The following is a 24082-nucleotide window of genomic DNA, read 5'->3' as shown; positions in this document are numbered from 1 at the left end:
TTCAGTTCAAATAAGATGAAAATCGCCATGCAGTTTTGTATATAAGGCGGACTGATGTTTTAGAAGTTGGGGTTCGGAAGGGGGAGACCGCTAGGGAATTGGAAATCGAAATGTAGGTTCAATTAATATCAAGAATGTCCCTTTTGGAAGTACCAACTTGCCAGCCCTCTTTTACCCTTTTTTATACCACAAAATTACCTTTTTGTGTCTGCTAACCTTTACAGCCTCTCCTATCTGAGACAGAGATTACTGACTTTTCTAATTTAAAAAAGGGCTTTTAAACGGACATTATCACCTGAATTACATTCTCTAAAACTGGTTATGGGCCCAGAATATTATCAAAAACCTTCAGCTGATTCTATAAATAGGCGTTATTGTAGTTTCTAATGGCCGAGTTACATTTATAGAAGCCACAAGGTATCTAAAAGTGAGATTTCTTTTTTCTCGGATTAATTGGGGATCTCAGATGAACTCACGGGGGAACAATGAAACCTCTATATATGTTATTTACACCAAGGAGTCAGATATAGAATATTTAAGGTCACAAACTTTTGACCTATTGATCTTGGGAACGGAAGCTGTCAGTTTTTTGGAATGTTTCTGGCCTCAAACGAAAATTGTAGTTTCTTTTCTTTATAACAGCACCTTTTACCGGAATATACTCCGTTTTCAAATGATGAGTTATTTTTATGGAGGGTACAGAGAATCTTTAGGTCTAGGTGCAAGGAACCCGATTGCGGTACTCTTTTTCTTATACGAATCGAAAATGTTAATCACGACAAAGAAGCTATGATTTTTCTGCGTTGCTTTTGACCTCGATTGAAACCTGTTTGTAACAACATCTTTTACCGGGATACGATTCGTGTCCAAGTGACGAGTTGTTTTTAAGGAGGGACCCGATTGTGGTACCCCTTTTGTTATTCGAAGCTAAATCGAAAATGTTCGTAATAATCTCGTTAAATATAATTCGTAATTCAGACAGTGGTTTTTTATAAAAATATGTTATATGAAAAAATTTAAAAATTGAAATAATAAACGATATAAAAAACAGAAAAAAAAAAAAGTTCAATTTTGTCAAATTGTATATTCAAAAATTTTTTAATATTACCATATTTATAAGCCCTCTATGTTGCGTAGTGCGGAATCTCGGAAACGTAACACAAATGTATACCAGTGGTACGCAAAATTTTTGGTCACACACTGATGATAATAACACAAAACATTTACACATTCAACGCACGGTAAAAATCCCTTCAATTTACTTATTGTCGCATTTAGTGCACGTTTCAAAATTGCCGCCTCCAAACACATTAACACAATTTGATATGATCGCTTAAAAATATAGTATAGAAACAAATGAATGAAGTTAGAATTATCCAGTGATTTAATTTAACAATTGCTAGGAGAGAAAAATGGTAGTTTTTTTTTTTGGTGAAAATGACAAAATTGAAAATGAATTTTTTTTTGTTTAGTCCTAATTAATAAAAGATCGCAAAAAAATTGCTTTCTAAATTTTAATTCAACATCAAAATGCTTCGTAATTTTTATCTTAGCTTCATGAAGACTGAACTCAAGTGGAATAATTAACACAATTTGTCAATATTGGTAGAAATTATTTATACCACTAGTGTCGCTAGTGTTCCTTTTGCACCGAAGTACATTGCATGAAATAAATAAGAACATACGCGCCTTACACTCGTTCCACTATCCCGGTACAAAACACTACTGACATCTTGTTTGGAACAGCAATTTGTTTACATGGAGTTCGGTTGTCGGACATTTTAACTTGTTCAAAAATGTTGAGATAATTCGAAAAACCTAGTTCGATTTATTTTTGAGTTTTTTCTTAAGAGCTTTTTATCTAGCAGCGCTCTTTAGTCCAAATAAACTTAAATTCGAGATATAGGATTGGTTACTAATTTGAAGGAAATTCCCAGGGAGAAAATGATTTATTTGCTTGTATTAAGGCTTTCCGTATTTCTCTAGACCAGGGGTGGCGAACTTGCATGTATCAAAGAAATGTTAATAAGGCCATAGACTTCCTGATTATTGAAATCACGAACTATAGATACAAGGAGTCCGAACGGTATAGGTTTTTCCATGGTATTAATGTACACAATAATCAAAGCCAGATCATAGTTCTCTTTTCTGCCACTAGTTGCGCGAGAATTCAGGACGTATCGATGTTATTATTATCTATCCCTTAAATTGGGACCATTCGTTCAACATTACATTACGTTCGGGCTCCTTGTATCTATACTTCGTGATAGGAAATTGCTGTTTGTTTCTGTCTTTTGCTTCGGTTCGCTTTTTTGACTAACGGATTTGTGAATTGTTTCAAAATGTAAATTGTAGCCCAAGATGTAACTATAATAACAAACGAACGCGCTTTTATTGATAATATAACACTTCATAATGAACTTTGTGATCGGTGGCTTGCCCAAACTAGACCCTTCAAATTAAACTTCCCAGACCACTTTCCTCTCTTTTTATATTGCAATATCATGCTTTTTACTATTTTAAAGACTTTTCAGTGGCTGAACCTCAGTAGTCCCTCCAAATTGAGTTAGAAGGTTAAAAATGTGTTTGAGAATCTAAATCCAGCAAGCATACCTTCGCATCAAATAAGACCTTACAAATTTCGAGGTTCTAAAATATGTTTGTCCAATCCTAGATTTTCGAATTGTTTCAACACTTTTGAAATACAGCGAGATCAAGATACGTTTTCAAATAACCAAATAGTCCAGCATTTTGATCAAAAATAAAAATTTGTTTGCAACCTTTGATGCGTCTTTTATTAATTAGTGATTTCAGCTCAACCAAAATGTGATTATTGATAAGAAATAATTAAACAATCAAAACTTAAGTGGAAAAATTGTTTTAGAATTTTATAACGATTGTTTAACATTAATTATCATTCCATAGGTAAGTAAACTCAACAATGCTGAGCATTCCAAACGTACCACATTTTCCGTTTTGATTGAGCTAGTTTATTTTAAAAATTATGTTTTGCAGCTTTAACAGCACCAATGATAATTTATTTTTTAACTTAACTTTGTTTTTTTTGTTTTTTTACTTACTAAGACATTTACGGGTACCATTAATTATTTTTTCCGTCAAATTTTTTTTAAAAAGCCTTATTTAGTTTTTTTGTTTCTTTTAAATATAAACATTTTATAAACAATTGAAAATAAAATTGTTTAGTCGAGTCAATTGAGGTTAAATATTCCGTAAAACTTTGTAGACTTTAAAAACAGAATTGTTTTTGATCAGGTTTTCTTAAATTTTGTAAAACCGTGTGTCCTGATTACACACCTTCGGGAACTTATATCTGGCGTGAAGGGGAGAAAAGATTTTTATTCTATTATTAAAAACTTATCCAAAAATACCCCACACAAGAAGGAGGGAGGAATTGATTCTTCCATTCTTTATTCAGACAGATCTCCATCCCTTGACGCCGTAAAACTGAAGGAGTTAACCTCTCTTCCTATCAATGTAAGGTTTTTTTTTGAATAGATCTTTTTTTCCAAGCAAATATACGCCCATAACTCGAATTTTTATCCAATTTTAATTCGACTTCACGGAAGATGTGAAAAGTCCTTCTTCATACAAACACTTAGAATTACGAAATATTCTTAATTCTATATTTAAAGCTTCGGAAATAACACGAATATCTTAATTGACTCGACCGTATGGGTACGAAATAAAACCGTTTTTTAAACTTATCCTACAATTGAAATCGTATGTCGTTTGTCGGATGTTGTACGAATACGCAATAAAAGCCATTTTTTACAATTATGTGAGGTTATCTACAATATCTTATAATTGATTTCCGTGACCCGGGCACCTGTAACCAATAAAATTTTTTGTTTCACAATTAAAATAATTGCGCAAGGACGCTGCATTCCTTTCGAAAATTATTGCTCGTCTATTCGTTGTCGATAGTGTACGATTTTTTAAGCTCGATTTTCTTTTGTTAGTTATTTTCGAGATAATATTGGTATCAATCGACGGCACGTTTTCGAAAAGTACAAGAGGGCGTTGTCAAAATTTCGATTCTATTAATATTATCAAAGTAATCAATAAAAATTTATTTAATTTCGAATACTGGGCAATTCGATAATCAAGAACGCAGTTGTGTAGACGTCATATTAGTCTGCTAACAACTGACAAATGAATAAAATGTATTGTTTTATAATTCAGTTTGACATTTCATTAAATCAGCGTGAATGCTAACGTATTTGCAAACGCTTGTTAGTGTTGATCCAGTAGATGGCTCTATGTTACGCCATCTCACGATACGCGCGCAGGTTCGTTTTGATGCCCACTTTGTCAATGATATACAATTATTGTTTTTTACTGATTTCTTTGTTAATATTGATATAATCAATATTTTCATTAAGCACTTTTGTGTTATTTGAAGACTCTCCGTCGATTGAAATTAATTTTATTTAAAAAATGTATCAATTTTCAACAGAAAAATCATCTCGAAATATGTTTCAGCACCCGACACATGTTTAATTGTTTATCGAGTATGAATTGGAACGCGGTCAATACGCGCTATAATTTTATATATAAAACAGTACATTTTATTGCCGACAGGTGTACGGATTACAATTATTGTTTTTTATTGATTATTTCGTTAATATAGATAAAATCGAAATTTGGACAAAGCACTCTTACATTTTCGAAGAGGCGACATCGATTTATACCCAAATTATCTCGAAAATATATGAATTAACAAAAAAAAAAAAAAAATTGATCTCAAAAAAGCTTAAAGTACGCGGATGTTTTTTTTTTTTTAATTATTTATCGATAACGAATAGACGCACAATAAATTTTGCAAAGGTTTTTAGAATGCGACGCCCTTTCGCAATTATTTTCATTATGAAAAAATAACTTTTATTGTTTACGGGTGCCTGGGCCCCGGAAATTTAGCCTATTTTATCACATGCATCGCGATAAACAACATACGACATACGACAATTGTAGAATATGCTTTAATAATAACTACTTTGTTCTTTTTTGGGACAATAAACTTTAAATTTTTTGTTAAAATTACATTTAAGTTTCACTCAAGGCAGCTATTTAATTTTTTTTAAATTTAAATTTACCCTCAGTCAACGAGTAATTTTTGTTTTTATATAAATAAAAATTTATTTCATATTTTTTTGTTTGTTTTTTAATCTACTTGTTTTTTTAATGCATTTTTTTTAAAGGAGCAGATATGACTTTTTTTTATATTAATTTAATCATATTTGAGAATTTTTTGTTTCTCAGAATTTTTAAAGAGTATGTAGTTAGAATATGAATCTCATTTTCTAGTTCGCAATAACTGATCTACACATGCGCAGATCTAGGGAGTCGTGACCTCCCCCGTCCCCAAACCGACTAAAGGATTTTGTAAAATATAGTTTTACACTTTATAATCTTACATTGAGTTGAAATAACGGGAAAAAACCAGGATTAGAAATCCGTGACTTCGTGGAAGAAGGCTCTGATCTTTGCTTTAGGCAAAATTAAATGCCTAGATTGCTTTGCACTCTGAATTCTGTTTTTTATCTGATATATTTAGATGAAATTATTACAAAATTTTGTAGGTATTCTCTCAAATTCTGCCGCTATATACACGAGCGCAGATCAAACACAGATTACGGGTAAAAACCAGGATAAGAACTCCATGGCTTTATGGAGGAAGTTCCCGAAACGCCTAGATTTTGCACTCAAAATCACCTTATTATCGGCCATAGGCCTTTTTTAGTCGAAATTATAAAGAAAATTTTGTAGGTATTATCTCAAATTCTGTCTGAATCCTGAACTAGGATAAATTGGGTTATATCTCCGGGACGTAAGCTTATTTCGGACGAAAATTATTCGGATTTGTAACGAAATAGTTCCCTTTGTTAATTTTGTATGAATGTAAAACTTTTAGGAGTAGTTTGAACGAGGCGATATTGATTTTTTGAAAGTCGAATATTTTATAACAGCCTTGCATTCATAAGCATGGGCACCCGCAAATTTTTGCCGGTATGGATTTCTGACAACGACTGATTAACAAGAAAATATACCCTATCATGACAGACCCTGCTATGGCTGATTGCTTGAGGTAATCAGGATATCCTTAACTACAGTCCCATCCAGTCTTCTTGAGAGCAAAATTTTTATTGGTAGGCATTTTTTTGTAAGGAATAAACTAGACAAATTATCTATTATTTCCATTTATTAAGATCATCATTTTCCGACGAAAATTGAAAGCTCGAAACGATTGGATCATCGAGAATAGGCTCAAAGAAAATAAATCAAACGATTAATTTAAGTAATTTCGGAAAATATAATAGAATTTTCTAGAAGGTCATGGTAATTATTCGTGTATTAAAACTAGTTTTCTATAAATTTTGTGCGTTTTTCTTTTGAAACTCTAGATGATACCACAATTTAATTGTTTTATCAATGGATCGGAAAGTTTTTATTCAAGAAATTGTGCGTCATTTAAAACTGATTGATTTTGAATCTTATGTGGCCATATCAGAGTCACCTCCGTTAGTTAAGCATAACTTTGTAGATAACCTTACACTAGATGGTTCCCGACTAATATACAATTCGTTTGATAAATCATTTCGCATGCTACGTCAATAAATGTGAGAGAGTACATTTACAATAAGCAATGTGTTTTAGAAAGATACTTTTATATGATTGATTGGATGCTTGCTTGTATATGTTTGTAGCTTTGATGGTTGACTAATGCATTTGAAGTAAATTTTAGAGGGAGTCATTTAAGAGTGCATTAGTCAGTCATACAACTGCCACTGAGCAAAGCTACAAACACATACAAGCAACCATATAATATTATCTTTCTTATACATATTGCTTAATTAAACATGTTTTTTCTTGATCCCATTTCACGTTCTGGAGTTGGTATGAAATTAGAATCGATAAATCAACAAATCGAAACTTGTACAGTCACATCTATTTTGAATACTTTTGGAAAAAACCCGTGAAAACCTTAAAAATGTTGAAAACATAATTTTTAATTTCGACCTAGTTGAATGAAAACTTGTATAATACTTCGGCATGATACTCGGAGATATTGAAATTTTTTTTCTTGTTTTGATCTGGTCAGTTTTGGAAATTTATCTTATCCTGTTTTCTAATTTAATATTCGAAATGAACTTTTAAAATTAAAGTTCGTTTGGCTGGAGGTTATGGCTGGAGCCCGGCCCTGGAGGACAGAGAGCATATTTTTTTCATCGAATGACAGAACTCTAAAAAAGAAATCATTCTGAATTTCGGGAAAAAATTTTAGAATTAAAATTCATATCACAAGTAATTAAAATGACAATCTAAATTCGAAATTCCGTCGCCCAATGATGTTTTGCGGTATTTTCGTGAAAATTTGATTCATATTCTATTTATTTTAGCTAAAAAAAATCTTGAAAGATTTTGTTTTCAAAATGTTCCCTTAACAGACGTTATGATTCGAAAAAAAAGTGTACAAATTGAAAAACACGATCTAATCTGAGATTTTTTTTTACAGATATGTTGATTTCAAAAACTAACTTGTGATTTTCAATTATTGTTTTTTTCAAATCGTAAAAATTTGGTCAAAATTTTTAAACGAAAACATTTTTTTTTACAGTGCAAGTAAATCTTTTTTTTTGTTTTTATTAAAAATGTGTAGGTTTTGTGCTCAGCATTGTGCAAAAACTGCTTTTGTTTTGTCAAAAAACTATGTTTTTAAAAAAGAAAAAGAGAGGTAAGATGCGTGTGTTTTTTTGGTTCTAGGTAAAAACGAACAAAAAATATAATTTCTAGAGAAAATATTGTCTCATCGTCCTGAATTATTTTAGTAGGGGCACAAAAAGTTGCGTCCATGTTGAATTCATGTTCAAAATTTTTCAATTTGAGTTTTCCAAACTTATTTTGAACGAGGTATGTTTTAAGATGAACCTAATGATTCGAGACAAATTTGGGTACAATACTGATTTTTCGAGGATGTGCTTATTGTCTACTATATTCTCTTTTAGGATTTATGCAATCAGTTTATGCTCAACAATTGAAGGCGAGACATCTCCGGTAAGAGATGCTATTTCAAACAGATGAATCTATGGCATTCTGTCGAGGCCAGACGTCACAGCATCTCCATCGGAATGTCTCCCAAAATGGATGAATCCAAGGTTTCGGATCCAAACATTTTAAATCTGGCGCCTTACAGGTTTCTGCAGATGAAAATAACATGTATGGAGTTTTCATCGTCCCTCATACAGGCCCCACAAATGGGATCATCAGAAATTCCCATGTTATGAAGATGGTAGTTCAAACTACAGTGTTCTGTCAAAAGTTCCACCACCCTTCTCAACTATGCTTTAGTAACTTTCTGGCGAGCATTATCTAAGAGTTTTAATATTCTATTGTCATATCCCCGAAAAATCAACAAAATCCCAAAATTTTGGGTTCCTCAGTGCACACCATGTTAAAAATTTATTTAGAACAACCAAATGAAATAATTTTGATCAACAAATTTTAATACAACGTCATTTTTGTGCATCCGACTTTTCTGATATTGATAAATGGTAGTCTAAATTGGAACTAGACAAAACGGGACAATTTCCTGTTTTAATTAGTACGAATTATTATCGCCAGTTGCTTTGGTTGCCATTACCAGTTATCTGATAAAAGGTAAGTACAAGTATTGCCATCTGGTAGTCTAAAATGGAACTACTAAAAACTGGTCAGAATCCTGTTATAATTACTTCGAATTGTTATAGCCAACTGGCAGAGTTGCAACTCCCAGTTATCAATAATTATCTTGTCTCGTCCTTTTGAAACAAACACGCATCTTTCCCCGGAATAATATTTTTTTAACTATAGGTGATTATAAAACAACGTGAAAAAACGTTCTTTTGTTTTTGCATTAAAAATTGGAAGCCGTTTATTATTTATTCAGCTTCAAGCCGATTAGTTAGTCATTTGTTTCCCTATAACATTCTCATTTTTTTTAAAGCATGCATATGAGTTTGAGTCGTATAAATTAGAATAAAAAATTTGTCTTAAAAAAACAAAAAAAGAGTAGAAAGCACCATTTATTTATGACTTTGATAATAAATATTCATCAATAAATTATTATTTTTAAAGGTTCAGTGGTGAATTTAAGCGATGGAGAATTTAATGCAGCAATTAGGTCCTTGTAGGTAGGTTAGAGTGGCTGTCCTGGGGGTGGAAACACACTTAGAACATGGAGTCCGTTGTGATACCGAAAAACGGTTGGCCCATCCCAGGTCACTACTCCATGAACCATTTTGAGCTGTTTAAGAACAACAGGAGTGCTTTGACGTCAATGGACTTTAGCTCAGAGAGGTCGTCAAAGGGAGGCTGCCTCAAATAAGTCCATCTCCTCATTGCAAGAACTGGACAGTGACAGAGAAGATTAGACATCGTCTCTTCCTCCTCCACACTGCGACACCTCCTGCAATAGTGTCCTGTAAAAGCCACAACAACTTTGGTAATAGATAGGAAGTGATATAAGATCTTCGGAACGCTTCCGATCGTACTCAAACAATTATGTCCTAGTAGTACAGGCTAAGAATTTTCATATAAAAAAAATAAAATAAATCCGATTTTTTCAACAAGTAAATAAGGAGAAAAATAGTATTTAAAAAAATATACTTTCGAAAAAATCGGAGTGAGGGAAGTTATTTTAAAAAACAATCGGAAAAATTCAAAAAACCGACGATTTGCAAAAAATAAAAGAGGAAAATGGTATATAACGACAATAATTCTACGTTAATGCAACGCACTTCAATGTCGTTACAGTTAGTCGATAAACGTCACTCACAAGGATAGATAGATGACAGATTAAGTTTCATCTATGAACACAATAAATACTTTAACTAGAGTATGTATTATTTGTTTTCATTATTTATAAATTATTTTATTTGTTGTTACCAAAAAAGTATAATTTCTTACACACATGAATTTTTTTTTCTTCAAATAATTCGAATGTTTACTTCAATTTTTCTATAATGTGTCAATTTTTATCACGTGTTATTCTCTTAAATCCACCACTGTTAAGGTTATAATCACCTATATATATATTTTTTAAATTATTATTTTTTAATCCAACAATTGTATTGTCAAATTATTATTTTAATTCTTATTAAGCGAAATAAAAAAAGAGAAAATTGTGAATTTTGAAATATGATTGGTTTAAGTTTTTTTTTATTGAATACAATTTGATAGCCGCGAGAATATTAATTGGAATCCCCAAAATTTAAAATAAATGTATTAGTTAACGAAAAAAAATCGATTTTTACAGAGTGTGTAGGAACTACAGTTGTTTAATAGGTTGTAAAAACTTCGTAAAAAAAGTCGACCTCGCAGAGGCGTACCTAATCCTCTTTTTTGGGAAATAGTTGGGGGTTTTAATCAGTTTTTTTGTAATTTGTAAAAAACTGATTAAAACTACCTCCCAAAAATGGAGGTTAGGTACATCCCTGAGAGTTCGACTTTTTTTTAACGAAGTTTGTACAACTTGATAAACAATTGTGGAAAATTTGCGACAAATAATAAAAAAGGGTGTACGATTTTTTAGCTTGATTTTCTTTCGTTAATTTATATATTTTCGAGGTAATATTGGTATCAATCGGCAGCGCGTCTTCGAAAAAATTCCAATTCTATCGATATTATCGAAGTAATCAATAAAATTATTAATTTCGAATACTGGGTAATTCGATAATCAAGAACGCAGTTGTGTAGACGCCATTTTAGTCTGCTAACAACTGAAAAGTGAATAAAATGTATTGTTTTATAATTCAGTTTGACATTTCATTAAATCAGCGTGAATGCTATGTATTTGCAAACACTTGTTAGTGTTGATCCAGTAGATGGCTCTATGTTCCGCAATCTCACGATACGCGCGCAGGTTCGTTTTGATGCCCACTTTGTCAATGATATACAATTATTGTTTTTTACTGATTTCTTCGTTAATATTGGATATAATCAATACTTTCATTAAGCACTTTTGTGTTATTTGAAAACGCCCCGTCGATTGAAACTAATTTTATTTAAAAAAAGTATCAATTTTCAATAGAAAAATCATCTCGAAATATGTTTCAGCACCCGACACATGTTTAATTGTTTATCGAGAATGAAATAATGCACAATAATTTTGTAAAAACTTTTGGAACGCGTCAACATGCGCAATAATTTTATATATAAAACAGTACAATTTATTGTCGACGGGTGTCCGGGTTCTCATTTATTGATTACTTCGAAAATATGGCTAGAATCGGAATTTTGACAACGCACTCTTGTATTTTCGAAAACGTGTCGTCGATTGATACATATATTATGTCGAAAAATACATGAATTAACAAAAGAAAATCGAGCTCAAAAAATCTTACGGTACGCGATTGTTTTTTTTGTTTTTTTAATTATTTATCGATAACGAAAGGCTACGTAATATTTTTGTAAAAGATTTTGGAATGCGGCATTCATGCACAAATATTTTAGTTATGAAACAATAAATTTTATTGTTTACGGGTGCCCCGGTCACAGAGAGAAACTTTTCCAATATGCAATCACTTTTCCCTACATTATCGACTATAATTTTTATTAAATTCGTTTAATTTACTCATAGATGTCGAAACTATCGTTCATAATATTTAAACAAATTGGATCCAATAAACTTTCTGGAATTATACTTCAAAATTCAAAATTAAATATTCCTATCTGCATCATTTTTCAATTCCGATAATTCAATATTTTGTTTTTTTGTATTTAAAAAAAATCAGAAATAGTTTTGTTTTAATTTTTTTTATACTGTGTTAGCCCCATTTTGTTTTTGTTTTTTTATTTTTATTTTAAATTTTATTCATTTTGTTTTTTTATTAATATTATATATATATATCTATATATAAATATTTTTAAGTATATATATATATTCTTACTATACACATAACATCGGTTATAACCACAAATTTTTTTGTTTTTGAGAGAAATAGAGAGTTTTTAGAGAGAGAGAGATAGTTTGAGTTTGTTTTGGGGAATGATAAGAGATAGATCTTGGACCAGGCGTTGTATTACAGTTCTTACAGAATTACATTAAAGGACCCCGGACACAATATATTGATTTTTCGTCTCGGTTAATCATGCTGATCAAAAGTTGTTATGGCCTCAATCGTCAAAAAGCCTTCCCTTCCGAGCTACGACCCTTCAAAGATTATGCTTACATGAGATATTGATTTTTAATTTCGGTTAAAATTTTTTGAAAGGATTAAGGTAGATTTGATAATGCTGATCAAAAGTTCATATGGACTCAATCATCAAAAACCCTTCCCTTCCGAGCCCATCATGTAGGCTTAATCTTTAAAGGGCCGTAGTTCGAAGAGTTAGAAGTTTTGAGGATTGAGTCCATTACAAATTTTTGATCAGCATGATCAAAACTACCTTAATCTATAGTTTTCAAAAAATTTTAACCGAAACCAAAAATCAATGTATTTGGGTCCGGGGTCCTTTGAGATACTATTGTCAAGGTCGTGATAACAACTTTTTCCTCTACGGAAATTTCTTTAGTCGGAATCCAGAAAAATGTTTAATTGTGTGGCAAGACACGCGAAAGAACGTGATTATTCGTTGTCCGTCACCGTATGTTAAGTTTGGTCCTAGTTGCTGTCTCAGATTAAGACACACTTAGACCATAAGCCATTAGCCACTACTTCATGATCCATTCAGACCTATTTAAGAATCGTATGTTTTGACATGGACTGACTTTAGAATGTGAGGGGTCGTCAAAAAATTGCTGACCCAAGTGAGTCAGTCTTTCAATGAACAATTTTAGAGAAGGTCAGTCCTCGTCTTTTCCTCCATTTCATTTTTACAGTTCCTAATATAGACAGTTCCTCATTGCCAAGCATTTTACGCAAGTGGCATAATATATTTAGAAAAATTATTTTCGTAATTTATAAAGTTGTTTGACAAGACCTTATTAACAGCTTCTCAATTTTCCTGCTGTTCTGAAATTACTGCCAAATACTAGGCTTGGTCCTCTAGACCTAAGAGAGGGGGTAAACACTCTTACAATGATATATATACTATTATTATAAATTATTTTTTTATGAATATATTCGTACTTACGATTTTATTTAAATAACGAATTTATTGTTAACATATAAAAAATTTATTTTCAGTACTGATATATTCATTTCTTTTTTTTTTTTTACTTAATTGTTCATTTGTATTTTTTAAGTATAAATTTTTTTTTGCGTTTTTTTAAGTATTGTCGAATTTGTGGAGTTTTTTTTGTTTATAGCATGTAGCTTCAGAAGAATAGCAGGAATAAAACACTTTTGAGATTTTTTGTGGGTAAAAGATTGTACACACGTTACTGTAACATACAGTAACCTGTGACATGCAGTAAAAGTTGTATAAATTCACAAACAAAAAACGTGTCACAAATAAAATGAAAATAATAAATATAAAATTATTTAAAAACATAACGAGATTTCTAATTTTATGACAGTTTCAACTTTTTAAGATGTAATTAAACAGTCTGATAATATTTTTATCAGCTGAAACATGTCACAAATCAATTAAAATTGTAAATATAAAATTATTTAAATAAAAAACTGTGTTAAATCGCAAAAAAAACTGCCAACATAACAAGTTTTATAATTCTATGACAGTTTCAACTTTTTAAGATGTAATTAAACAGTCTGGTTTGATTTTATTAGCTGAAACATGCCACAAATAAATTAAAATTGTAAATATAAAATTATTTTACAAAAAAAAACTGCCAACATAACAAGTTTTGTAATTCTATAACAGTCTAATAATGATTTTATCAGCTGAAACATGCCACAAATAAATGAAAATTGCAAATATAAAATTATTTTATTAAAAATTGCCTACATATTGATTTTTGTTTTTAATTCTATGACAGTTTCAACTTTTTAGTATATATATATAAACAGTCTGATACTTATTTTTGTTTCAGTTGAAACATGTTACAATGAAATATAAATTGATTCCAAAAAAACTGCTTACATAACGAGTATTATAATTCTATGATATAATTTCAATTTTAATAATGACCTAAACAATTTTTTTTTAAACCTCAAAAAGTTGCCTACATTCCTGCTATATAATTTTTGTAAGGGGTGGGGGTGGGGGTTGGTTGATAAATTAAGGTGAGACAGTGTACATTTTTTGTTTGATCTCTTTGTCTAGTATACAATAGTTGGAATTATCAGAAACGAAGAAAGATAGATGGGGATTGATAATATTAAAGAGAGGAATTTATTTTTTTTTGTCTTAAGGTTTTAAGGTTTGAAATGTTTTGTTTTGTTTTAAGGAGAACACATTAATAATAATAATAATAATAATCATAATAATCATAATAAGTTATTTTTAAGAAATGTTATTATTATTTTTTTTTTTAAACACACATACACTCCTCGAGGCACTTGCAGGTCCGACAAATAGTACATACTAAATAGTTGCACAGCTTATTTTTTAATATTAAAACTTGCACATTATTATATAATAATTTTATAAGTTACGATTAAATATACACTGGATTTTCTTGTCCGGTTAGAAGTCGAAACATCGATGTTGGCATTGTTTTCATTAATATCTGGAAATAATTGTTTTGGATATCAGTTTACAATAATAAAAATAATAATAGTTAGAGTCCATCGTCAAGAACAAGAAAAGCATTATCTTTTGGAATTTCTCGTTCCCAACTACCAGGGAGCTCTCCACTACTAAGCTTCAGGATATCTCATCTAAGACTATGTACGTCATCGAGTTCTCTGCATCCGCAGAAACGAGTATAGTCTCGAAGAAGGAGCATAAACGGAGTAAATATCTTGATCTCCTGCAAGAACTACGACAACTACACACTGGATACTCAGTCAAAATGGTTGTTCTCATTATCGATTGCCTTTGCGCAATTCGTCCAACTCTCGAGACAAATCTTTCTCAAATTCCGATCTGCTGGTCTCATCTTCGTAACCTTATCTCTGCCATGCAGAAGGCTGTCATCATAGGCGCCCTTCGTACATTGAGATCGCATCAGACTGTCTTCAAGTAACAGCCCTTAAATTTCCTTTATTTTTGTCTTTTCGTAGGTTCCATATCGCTGCGGTGCAGGAACGTAGCCTGCTTGACCAGGACACCAGACAGACTAACGTACTCCCGACTCGGAAAACAGACGGACCTACGGACGTCGCGTGGACTGACGGACGCACAGACTACACGGCCACAAGTTAGTGAACTTTCTTCAAAAAACGTAGTTGCCTTGTAAAAAGTAGTTGCCTAACGATTTATTTCTCTCAAGGAGATGGGTGGCTCTGGGTGTAAATCCTGTATCCTTCCTCCCCCTGGGCAGACTCAATCAAAAACTTCTTTCGCGTGGCCTGTAACATTTGCTACTCTAGCTATATGGCTAATTCACTATTGGTCGTATCCGTTTCTTTTTAATTGGATCTCTTGTATGATTTTATTTTATAAAAAATAGAAGACGTTCAAAACTAAATTCACAAGAAATTTAATTAATCGAAATTTGGAGCCACAAATCAAAGATCCACATTCCCGGATCTTTGGAAATGAGCCATATTCACATATTTGTATTTTTGCTGATCTGGCACATCATCAGAACGACTGTAACTACACGAAAAACCATCATAATACATCCATCTGCACTCAGAAAAACGGAAAAACGGAATCCGTATTCGGAAAAACATAATCCATCTGTCATACGATATTGATATTAGACAAATCAGCATCTCATGTATCAATACCCCAAATCAGTTTCTACTGAAACTGATTATCTGATTACATTTGGAGCGAAGTTACAACCTATCAAAAATGTCAAAAAAAATTTGCAATTGAAAGGTGTATTAAAAAAATATTTACCTCGCCAACCGATGTTGCCAAAAGATTTACTATTTTTTCGTGAGGTACAGCCACTACACTTTGATTATTAATTTCTATGATACGATGTCCAACACGAACTCCACCACGTTCTGCAATTCCTCCACGAAGTAAACTACATATCTGTGTACAAAATTATCCCAATTGCATTTATAACTCACTTAAAATATCCCCTCAGAAAACCTTTTAGATATGATTCTAGATGAAATTCTTTGAATTTGAGATACACAGTCAAAAAATGACATTTTTCTGAAGGAAGAAGCGTTTCTGAAAAACCTGTATTCTGAGCTCTATTAATGGAACCCTCTATAAATGAGACAGATATTTCTTTATACATGGATATCTGAGACACTGGGTAAGTGGAATACCTCTATAAGTGAGACAAATTCGCAGGTCAGTTGGTCAAGTCGCAGTCAGCAGTCACTTAACCAGGTTCCACTGTATTTATAACTAGATTCAGTTAGAGTCTAACAAATTTGCCTTAATAATCGATTCGTAGTTAAAAGAGATGTCGCTAAAACCGACTTTCACTGTGTTTTCAAAATATCAGTAATCAAGAATGAATTTCTAAAAGATATTTGAGGGGACTGTTCGTTCTTACGCATGAAACTTACAACACCATTTTGAACACTGAATCCAAGTTGATATTTAGTATCTGGTCGTTTAATTTTAACTTCAACAACGGGAGCACAAGGGACTACTGTTAATTTAACTACAGTTTGATTTTTAGAGTTTTTAATATAATTTTGACACGTTGATAATGGTAAACCGACTAAACTGACACCATTTATGGCAATTATTTGATCACCAATATTTAATTGGCCACAACGTGCTGCCGCACCAGCTGGAGCTAAATTTGCAATAACTACGGTTGGAAGCATTGATCCCCAGCCAGATTCGACAATTACAACACCTAATATTTCACCTTTTGACTTTGGTACAACGACCTGTAACGAAAAAAATTTATTAGTAAAAATCAATTATAATAAATCATGGACGTCGCCAAGGGAGGGCAAGTAGAGGCAGCTGCCCCTGCCTAGAGATTCACAAAAATGGTTCAAAGCACCCACTTGCTTTAAAAAAGTAAACTTCTACTGAATTTAAAATATCAGTTACCGGATGGATTTAGTATGAAATTAAAATCAATGAAGCTTCCTACAAATTTTCAACTCACCATCTTTTATAGTTTTTGAGAACGGGGAAATATAATAATTTGGACCCTCGCGTGAAAACAAAATTATTTATGAAAAAATGTTTTAGGGTATAAAAACTAAATTAAATCATTTTTAACAAGTTTTTAGGAAAAGGGCACTCATACGATAAAGGGGAAAAAAGGAATAGTAGAAAAAGAAATTTTTAGGTAATGGTCCCCACATGAAAACACACAAAAAATTTAACGATTCTCACCACTATAAATCCGGATTTCAGTGTCTGTGATCCCCCAATATAGACTTATAGATACACGCCTATTTTTAAGTAAAATAGCTTTCGAGATATTTCCAAAAATCTGCTAGGAAAGTTTCTATTTCGCACTAATTCTAAAGATATCTTGGAAAAATTACTCATCAAATCCTCAAATGAGCTAGATTATGATATTTTTTGGACTCTAATTAGTATTAATAATCCATGAACATGAAAATCTTGTTGATTTTGCGGTTGGGCGACAAGTTTTTGAGATATTTACCTAATATTACCCATCATATAGTCCTCCAATTGTCAAAGAGACCTCATTGTATTTTTTGAGTCAAAAATACTTTAGTTATTAGTCATTTAACCAAATCGGTTACAAAATTCCCTTTGAAAAAAATCTAAATTTCTAAAAAAAATTTGCCTCAATTGCCTCTCTTTGTATTCACGCTTGTTTAATTAACATCGTAAATAACTTACCTCTTTCTGCATTTCTTTCTTGGCAAACATTTGTAATTCATCACCAAAAATCTCTTGTGAATTTAACACCTCCTGATAATCCATTTCTTTCACAAAACTATGATCCTCAATACCATTCGCCTTCAAAAATTCCATATAGGCAACTTGAAACGCTTGTCCAATTGATTGTGCGATAAATTGAGCTTCTTCACTTTCAAACACATGGCATATCATTTTTGGTGTACGATTTATTTTCGGTGGATCCTCCATTTCGTGTGGAACTAATCGTCGCCGTGCCATTAACACAACTAAATCACCAATATCAGCTATATAGGAAATTGTTCGTAACGCATGATCCATCATAATTTCTTTCAGGTCCGTATTTAATACCATTATTTTTTCAGTCGATATAAATAGATCTACTTCTGTACTTGGTTGCGATTCGCCATCAGGTGCCTAATTTAGAACAAGCATTTGATTAATGCAATGATTTAGATTCTATCAAATTTGATTTTATAAATAAGTTGTATGATGTATGCAAGGTCAAAGCAACATTACAGGAACCTTTGAAGGCGACGAACTTACCAGAAATGGTACAAACCTAACGGACACAAGTGTCATAACGAATTTCGTAACCGTGATTTTAAGGAAATCAATACAGGATTGTCCATAAAAATTGGCAACTTAAATGTGATGGTCTGAAATGCGTTCATCTATCCAATGTTAATAAAGATGTCTATAAGGTTATGTTTTCGTGAAAGAGGTGACGAATTGAATCTACATAGAATTTTAAACAGTATTAAATCGAGTTAGCGATTTAAAAAAGACGTTAAATCGTTATTTCTCGAACGAAATGCGTTCATATATCCATTGCTAATAGGAATGTCTATAAGGTTACGTTTTGTTAAAAGAGGTGACGTATAAATAAATATAAATATTGTCGCCGAGTGTCACAGGCCGTAGCTCGATTCAGGAATATTGAAATGTATATAAATGTGAGCCCTTCGCCTCCACAATCCCATCCCCTTTTATGGATATCACCTACATTACGTTAAAATCACAAAATAACAGAATTTTCGAGGAATTTTCCAAATACTAAATGAATTTCACTCCTATTTTATTGTTAGAAACGTCGAATAGTAGCTTTGCCTTTATTTGTAGTAGAAGAAATTTGTGTGGAACTTTCTGAATCTCTTTAAGAATTATTGACGAGATTTCAAAAACCATATCTACTTTTTAAGCAAATAAATAAACTTACCAATGCCTGATTATCCACGAAAGCGAAATAGGAGAAAAATTTAAGAAATTATCCAATTAATAAATGATTTAAGAATATTATCATTTCTTGGGCGTTGAGTTTTACATGATGGATTGATTCTGTTAGAATTCGAGGAGATAAACCAAAAACAAATCAAAATTTTCGATATCTCAGCTATTTTTCGAGATATTGAAATACAATCTGAAATGCACTCGTAAATCTGTGGAATTTTGGATCGCGAAATTTAATAGAACCTGAAGCGGTAATCAAAAAGAGAGTAAACATAAAATTTTGATATTTGCAATAATTGACAATCAATCAAATAGTTATTTCAGAAAAAATTTTCTTAGTCCTCTGTTTTACTAAACTAATTTAACAGATAAAATTCGTATGAAATTAGATGTAATAAGCCAAAACTTGAAATTCACCGAAGAAAAAACTGACACTTTTTCATCGATTTTTTCGGAAACTATAAAGCCTAGGATAAAATTTGATACCCCGATTTCACGCCTCGAATATACGCCTTTAAATTTGCATCCATCTTTTAAAGTTTTGTAGAAAATGGAGACATATTTAGTTTCGTACGTTCAAATTATACGAAATTCTTGTCCAAACCTCACTAACAATAATTGTTCGGAGTTCTTCTAATAGCAATTCAATAAACGGCGTTAAGACTGTCATTTACCGTTGATTTCGAAACAAAAACTGCCATTTAGCGTTGATTTCGAAACAGATAAAGATATAGGATTCTGTTCAAGCCAGACGCAACGGTGGAAAGCCCACAGCTTCTCCGTCAGGATTTCTAACAGGATTAATGTATCCAACGTTTCGAACTGAAACATTCTAAGCCTGACGCTCTGCAGATTTTTGCAGGTTAAAATAACATGTATTAAGGTTTTTCATCCTCCATAAGATCTGGCTATGGTTATACACTATTTGACCTGTCGCAAGCCCTGCGCAAAGTAATCAAGATGGGCTTGTCGTTGCCATTTCTTGTTTCTTTAAATTACATCTTGCTATGGGAGTGACAGGCTCAGGTAAAAAGATAGTTTGAGATGATCCCTCTCGTGTCAGAGTGGCCCGGTATCCACATCAGTCTGGTTGTGTTATTCAGTGCCAGGCGATTCAGTTCCTGGAAACATTCACAGAATGATGTTTGAGAATAAATGATTATATCACAACAAAATTATGGATTCATTTCACTTGAGATATCTCGAAAAATTACCGATGTATCCAATATTTAGGCAAGTATTTTTATTTTATTGAATTCCAATGAAATCTATCAATCAAACTTAGCGCCCAAGGAACCGTAACATGGATACCAATGATTTTTTCAACAAACCATAAAAAGGAAAAAATTTGCTATACTAAAATTGAATTATAACTTTTTTTTCCTCAAAAAAAACTACATTTACAAAATTGAATGTGTTTTATTTTGGACAGACCTTAATTTTTGTAACAGCTTCTTCGACCATAACTTTCTTGAGACGTTTACGTCGTTTTCTTCCACCTTCCTCATCCACTTCAACAGATCCAAGAAATTGGAGACGAAAAACCGTACCAGTTGCCCCAACACCCAAAGCCATGGGCGGCACAACTTGTGATTGTGCTGGGGATACTGGCATCGTTAGATGTGGGATATGACTTAACACAGATACATCTTCCACGGGTGTTGTCATACTGTTGACAGACACCGGCGGAGCTATATTGTCGCAACTATCTCTATCATCATTATCGTCAATATTGTCTTCCATTCCTGTCTCATTGTCGTAACTGCCTAATGACGTCATACTGCTGTGGCCGTACTGGCGATAACTTTGACATATTTGGTTGGATGCCTCCTGTAATATTGGCACTTTTTGTGGATAGAGAAATGCGAGTTTTTTTTAGCCTTAACTATTTTATAAATTCCTCCCTTTTAGTTGAGATTAATTATAACATAAATAAAAGCCAAACCTAGAAACCTGGCTATAATAGACCAATTTTGATAATTCCTATTTTGTTTCATTTCTAAAGTCATATATAAAAAACGCAAACCTACAAAATTTACCGATTTGGGTTAACATTAAAATGCGAAGGGTAGAATTTACTACAGTCAAAATTTGACTTAAAAACATAAAAATCAGGCAACCTCGAATCTTGCAATCTCGAAATTTTGACTATAGCGTCTATTCAGTTTCTTACGATTGTGAGGGAAGAAATAGGGTTTGGCGGAGGAGGGTGCGAAAGTCGAAAAGTTGGCGAAAGTTTAGTTATTCGAAAACTGAAGTGTGTGGTATCGATTTATATGTTATTTTGAAAATAAGCTTTAACCAAAATTTCGAAATATTTTTTTTGTTTATTTCGTTAATTTGGGCAAAATTTTCAATTAAATATATCCGTCAGTTTTTATGAAACGTTTTCCGCAAACACTGATATGAATGAAAATTTTTTAAGAGCTAGTCTTTTGACCAAAACTTTTTTAAAATATGGACTCCAGTCATCCTTGATGAGTGGATCAAAAACCTTCAAGAACACAGGAGAAACGGGTATCAATGCTCAAAAATAGTTAATAATACCCGTTTTCGGGAGAGAAAAGAAGGTATTAAGAGAAAATTCACACAAAAAGCTGTACGAAAATGCAAATTTCCATTCACCAATTCCTTTTAAGTGAATCGTTTTGAATAGAATTTTAATGTTTTTCGAAATAAATCCGTGGAAGTGAGGGTGGAAGATATGTGATGTTTTTATAATTTTCTAAAATTCACAGGCTCTTGGCCTATAAATAACTACCTTCCCTCCTTAATATCTTAATAACTAATGGGCTCTTCACAACTTGACGGAATTGAAATGTTTGCGAAAATTTTTTAATTTTTTTAGATATTTAGAAATCGAAATTTTACTCTTCACATTTCGATGTTGGCCCAAAACGATAATTTTAAAGGTACAAGTTTTTTGTTTATATATAATATTAGAAATGTAACAAAACAAGAATAATCAAAATTTGTCTGCTATAACCGAATTTCGAGGTCAAAACCTAACTTCACAGGACTATTTTAAAACACTTTAGTAGTAGTGCGTTCACCCACATCATTAATATAATTATAAAACAACACTGAACAATGTGAAAACGACAAAAAATTTTCCAATGTGCAACAGGACTTTCCAGAAAGTTTTTTTTTTGGATTTTGTACAAAGCGAAACAGAAAAAGAAAAAAAACTAATTTCAATGTTTTTGAAAAGCATTGAGTTTTTTTTTATTATATCATTTATGTCGTTTCTTCATTAAAAAAAAAAAAAAAAACTGAGTGCGAAATTATAGTGAATCCTGTCTAAATGTGCAGACTAACTCTACTAAGTACAGTTAAACTTGTTTTGCATTCATCTCATTCGACTTTTATTCTATGAAAAATATTCTTTATTACCATGTATTTCACCGGACATGCAACATACGGAATTTGAATTCGTAAGACTAATATGGAAATTAATTTGAATAAAAATGTTCAGATTATGAGAAAATATTTCGAGAAAAATTATATGAATTAATATAACATACTATTATTGTCTATTTCAGCTAATTAATTTAAAAAAAATCACTAATATTATTTTACGACAGAATATTATGGTAAATAATTTCCCAGGTTCGCGAGAGCAAAAGACTTTTTCCCTTATAGAGGTACCTGTCTCTCACGTTTAGAGATCTTGGTGGACTAAAATGACGGGACCTAGCAATAACTCTTACTAATCCAGGTTTGACTGTATTGTATTTAAATTATAAATTAGAAACTAGAACGTAATTTGGTAAAAAAATAAACTTAATCAAATTGCTCATTCCACCGGTTCGAATTTTATGCGTGTCATACTTCTGTGACGTCATCCATTATATATATATCACAGATATGGAGACACGATGACATTTCGAATTACACACGAGCGTAGGCGCTGCTAGAATGAAATAATCGAGGGGACACTGATATATTGTAGACAATTTTTGTCCTATTTTTTTCATTTTTGATTGTTTTTTCAGAAAAGTAAATAAGTGAGACAAATTTGCAGGTCCCTTGATGTCTCACTTAACCAGGTTCCACTGTATAATCTTGAGGCATAGTTGATAGATATTAACTATTTAAATCAATGTTTTCAGCCATTACATAATTTTTGAAATAATTAGGAATACTGATACAGAAATCAGATTATCCCCACCTCAAAAATTTTATTAAAAAAAACAGTCAACCTTAACTGTACAAAGTCTTACATTATTATCATGAAAGGCAAAGTATATCTCTTTATCAGCAATCAGCTTAACTGTATTATAATGTTTAATTCAATAAATTTACAGAGTAAATGGAAAGACATTCTGGAATTAGGTAAAAGTTTTGCGAAAACTGGCAGAAATAATTACATCTTCTGTGTAGAATTTTAGAATTTTTGTTGACTTTTTTTAAACTACATTCCTTCAAAATGTGAGATTCATAAAATTTCCCCTAGAGTCTATTCTATAATTGTAGTCGTTTATGATTTGTCAGTGATACAACTATCGTAGGGGGTTGAGTAGTGTGGTTGACACAAGCGAATGAGTTGTTTGTATGAAAGTAATATAATGTCTAACAAATTTCAAATATTGTTGTTTTAAATGCAAAATAGTTTTAAACAATCTTTTTTTGATTGGTTCTACCACTTATAAATATTATAACAAAATAGTGATGTGATTGACACAACCGCATGAGCAGATTTATTAGGTTTATTTAAAAAAAATTAGATTTCTTCGAGTCGGACTTGAACCAGTAACTCAAGTCCACCGCTGTGCCATCTGGGCTACCGTTGGTTGTTACATATGTATAAAAATATATTATATATTATACAAGTGGTCAATAACAATACAACAACAATCTTCATGAAGTTGACACAACCACACATTGGCTAGACATGACAGATATGTATTCGTAGTAACCAAATTTTCTTTTAATTTGTCTATTCGTTTTATTTACACGATTAATATATTCCAACTAAGTACAATTTTATCTTCCATCAATAAAATGCATGACTTTA

General features: G+C 31.8%; 1 protein-coding gene across 8 annotated transcripts in view; it reads right to left on the bottom strand.

The window, feature by feature from the left end:
- Positions 1-13974: 13974 nt before the first annotated feature.
- LOC123302467 overlaps positions 13975-24082 on the bottom strand; it is a 54724-nt gene continuing 44616 nt past the window's right edge. For 5 of the 8 annotated variants that reach the window (XM_044885380.1, XM_044885385.1, XM_044885381.1 and 2 more), the window contains 6 exons: positions 20500-20895; positions 19055-19060; positions 17818-18252; positions 16545-16877; positions 15913-16053; positions 13975-14629 (listed from right to left, as the gene is read on the bottom strand). In XM_044885380.1, the coding sequence (XP_044741315.1) occupies positions 14558-14629; positions 15913-16053; positions 16545-16877; positions 17818-18252; positions 19055-19060; positions 20500-20895 (1383 nt within the window). In that variant the 3' untranslated portion in view covers positions 13975-14557. The remainder of the gene's footprint in view (positions 14630-15912; positions 16054-16544; positions 16878-17817; positions 18253-19054; positions 19061-20499; positions 20896-24082) is intronic. The other 3 variants (XM_044885382.1, XM_044885386.1, XM_044885387.1) reach the window with 3 other exon arrangements.

Source organism: Chrysoperla carnea, chromosome X (genome assembly GCF_905475395.1).
Source record: "Chrysoperla carnea chromosome X, inChrCarn1.1, whole genome shotgun sequence".
In the NCBI taxonomy this organism is placed as follows: Eukaryota; Metazoa; Arthropoda; class Insecta; order Neuroptera; family Chrysopidae; genus Chrysoperla; species Chrysoperla carnea.
This window is presented reverse-complemented; position numbering and strand designations above follow the sequence as displayed.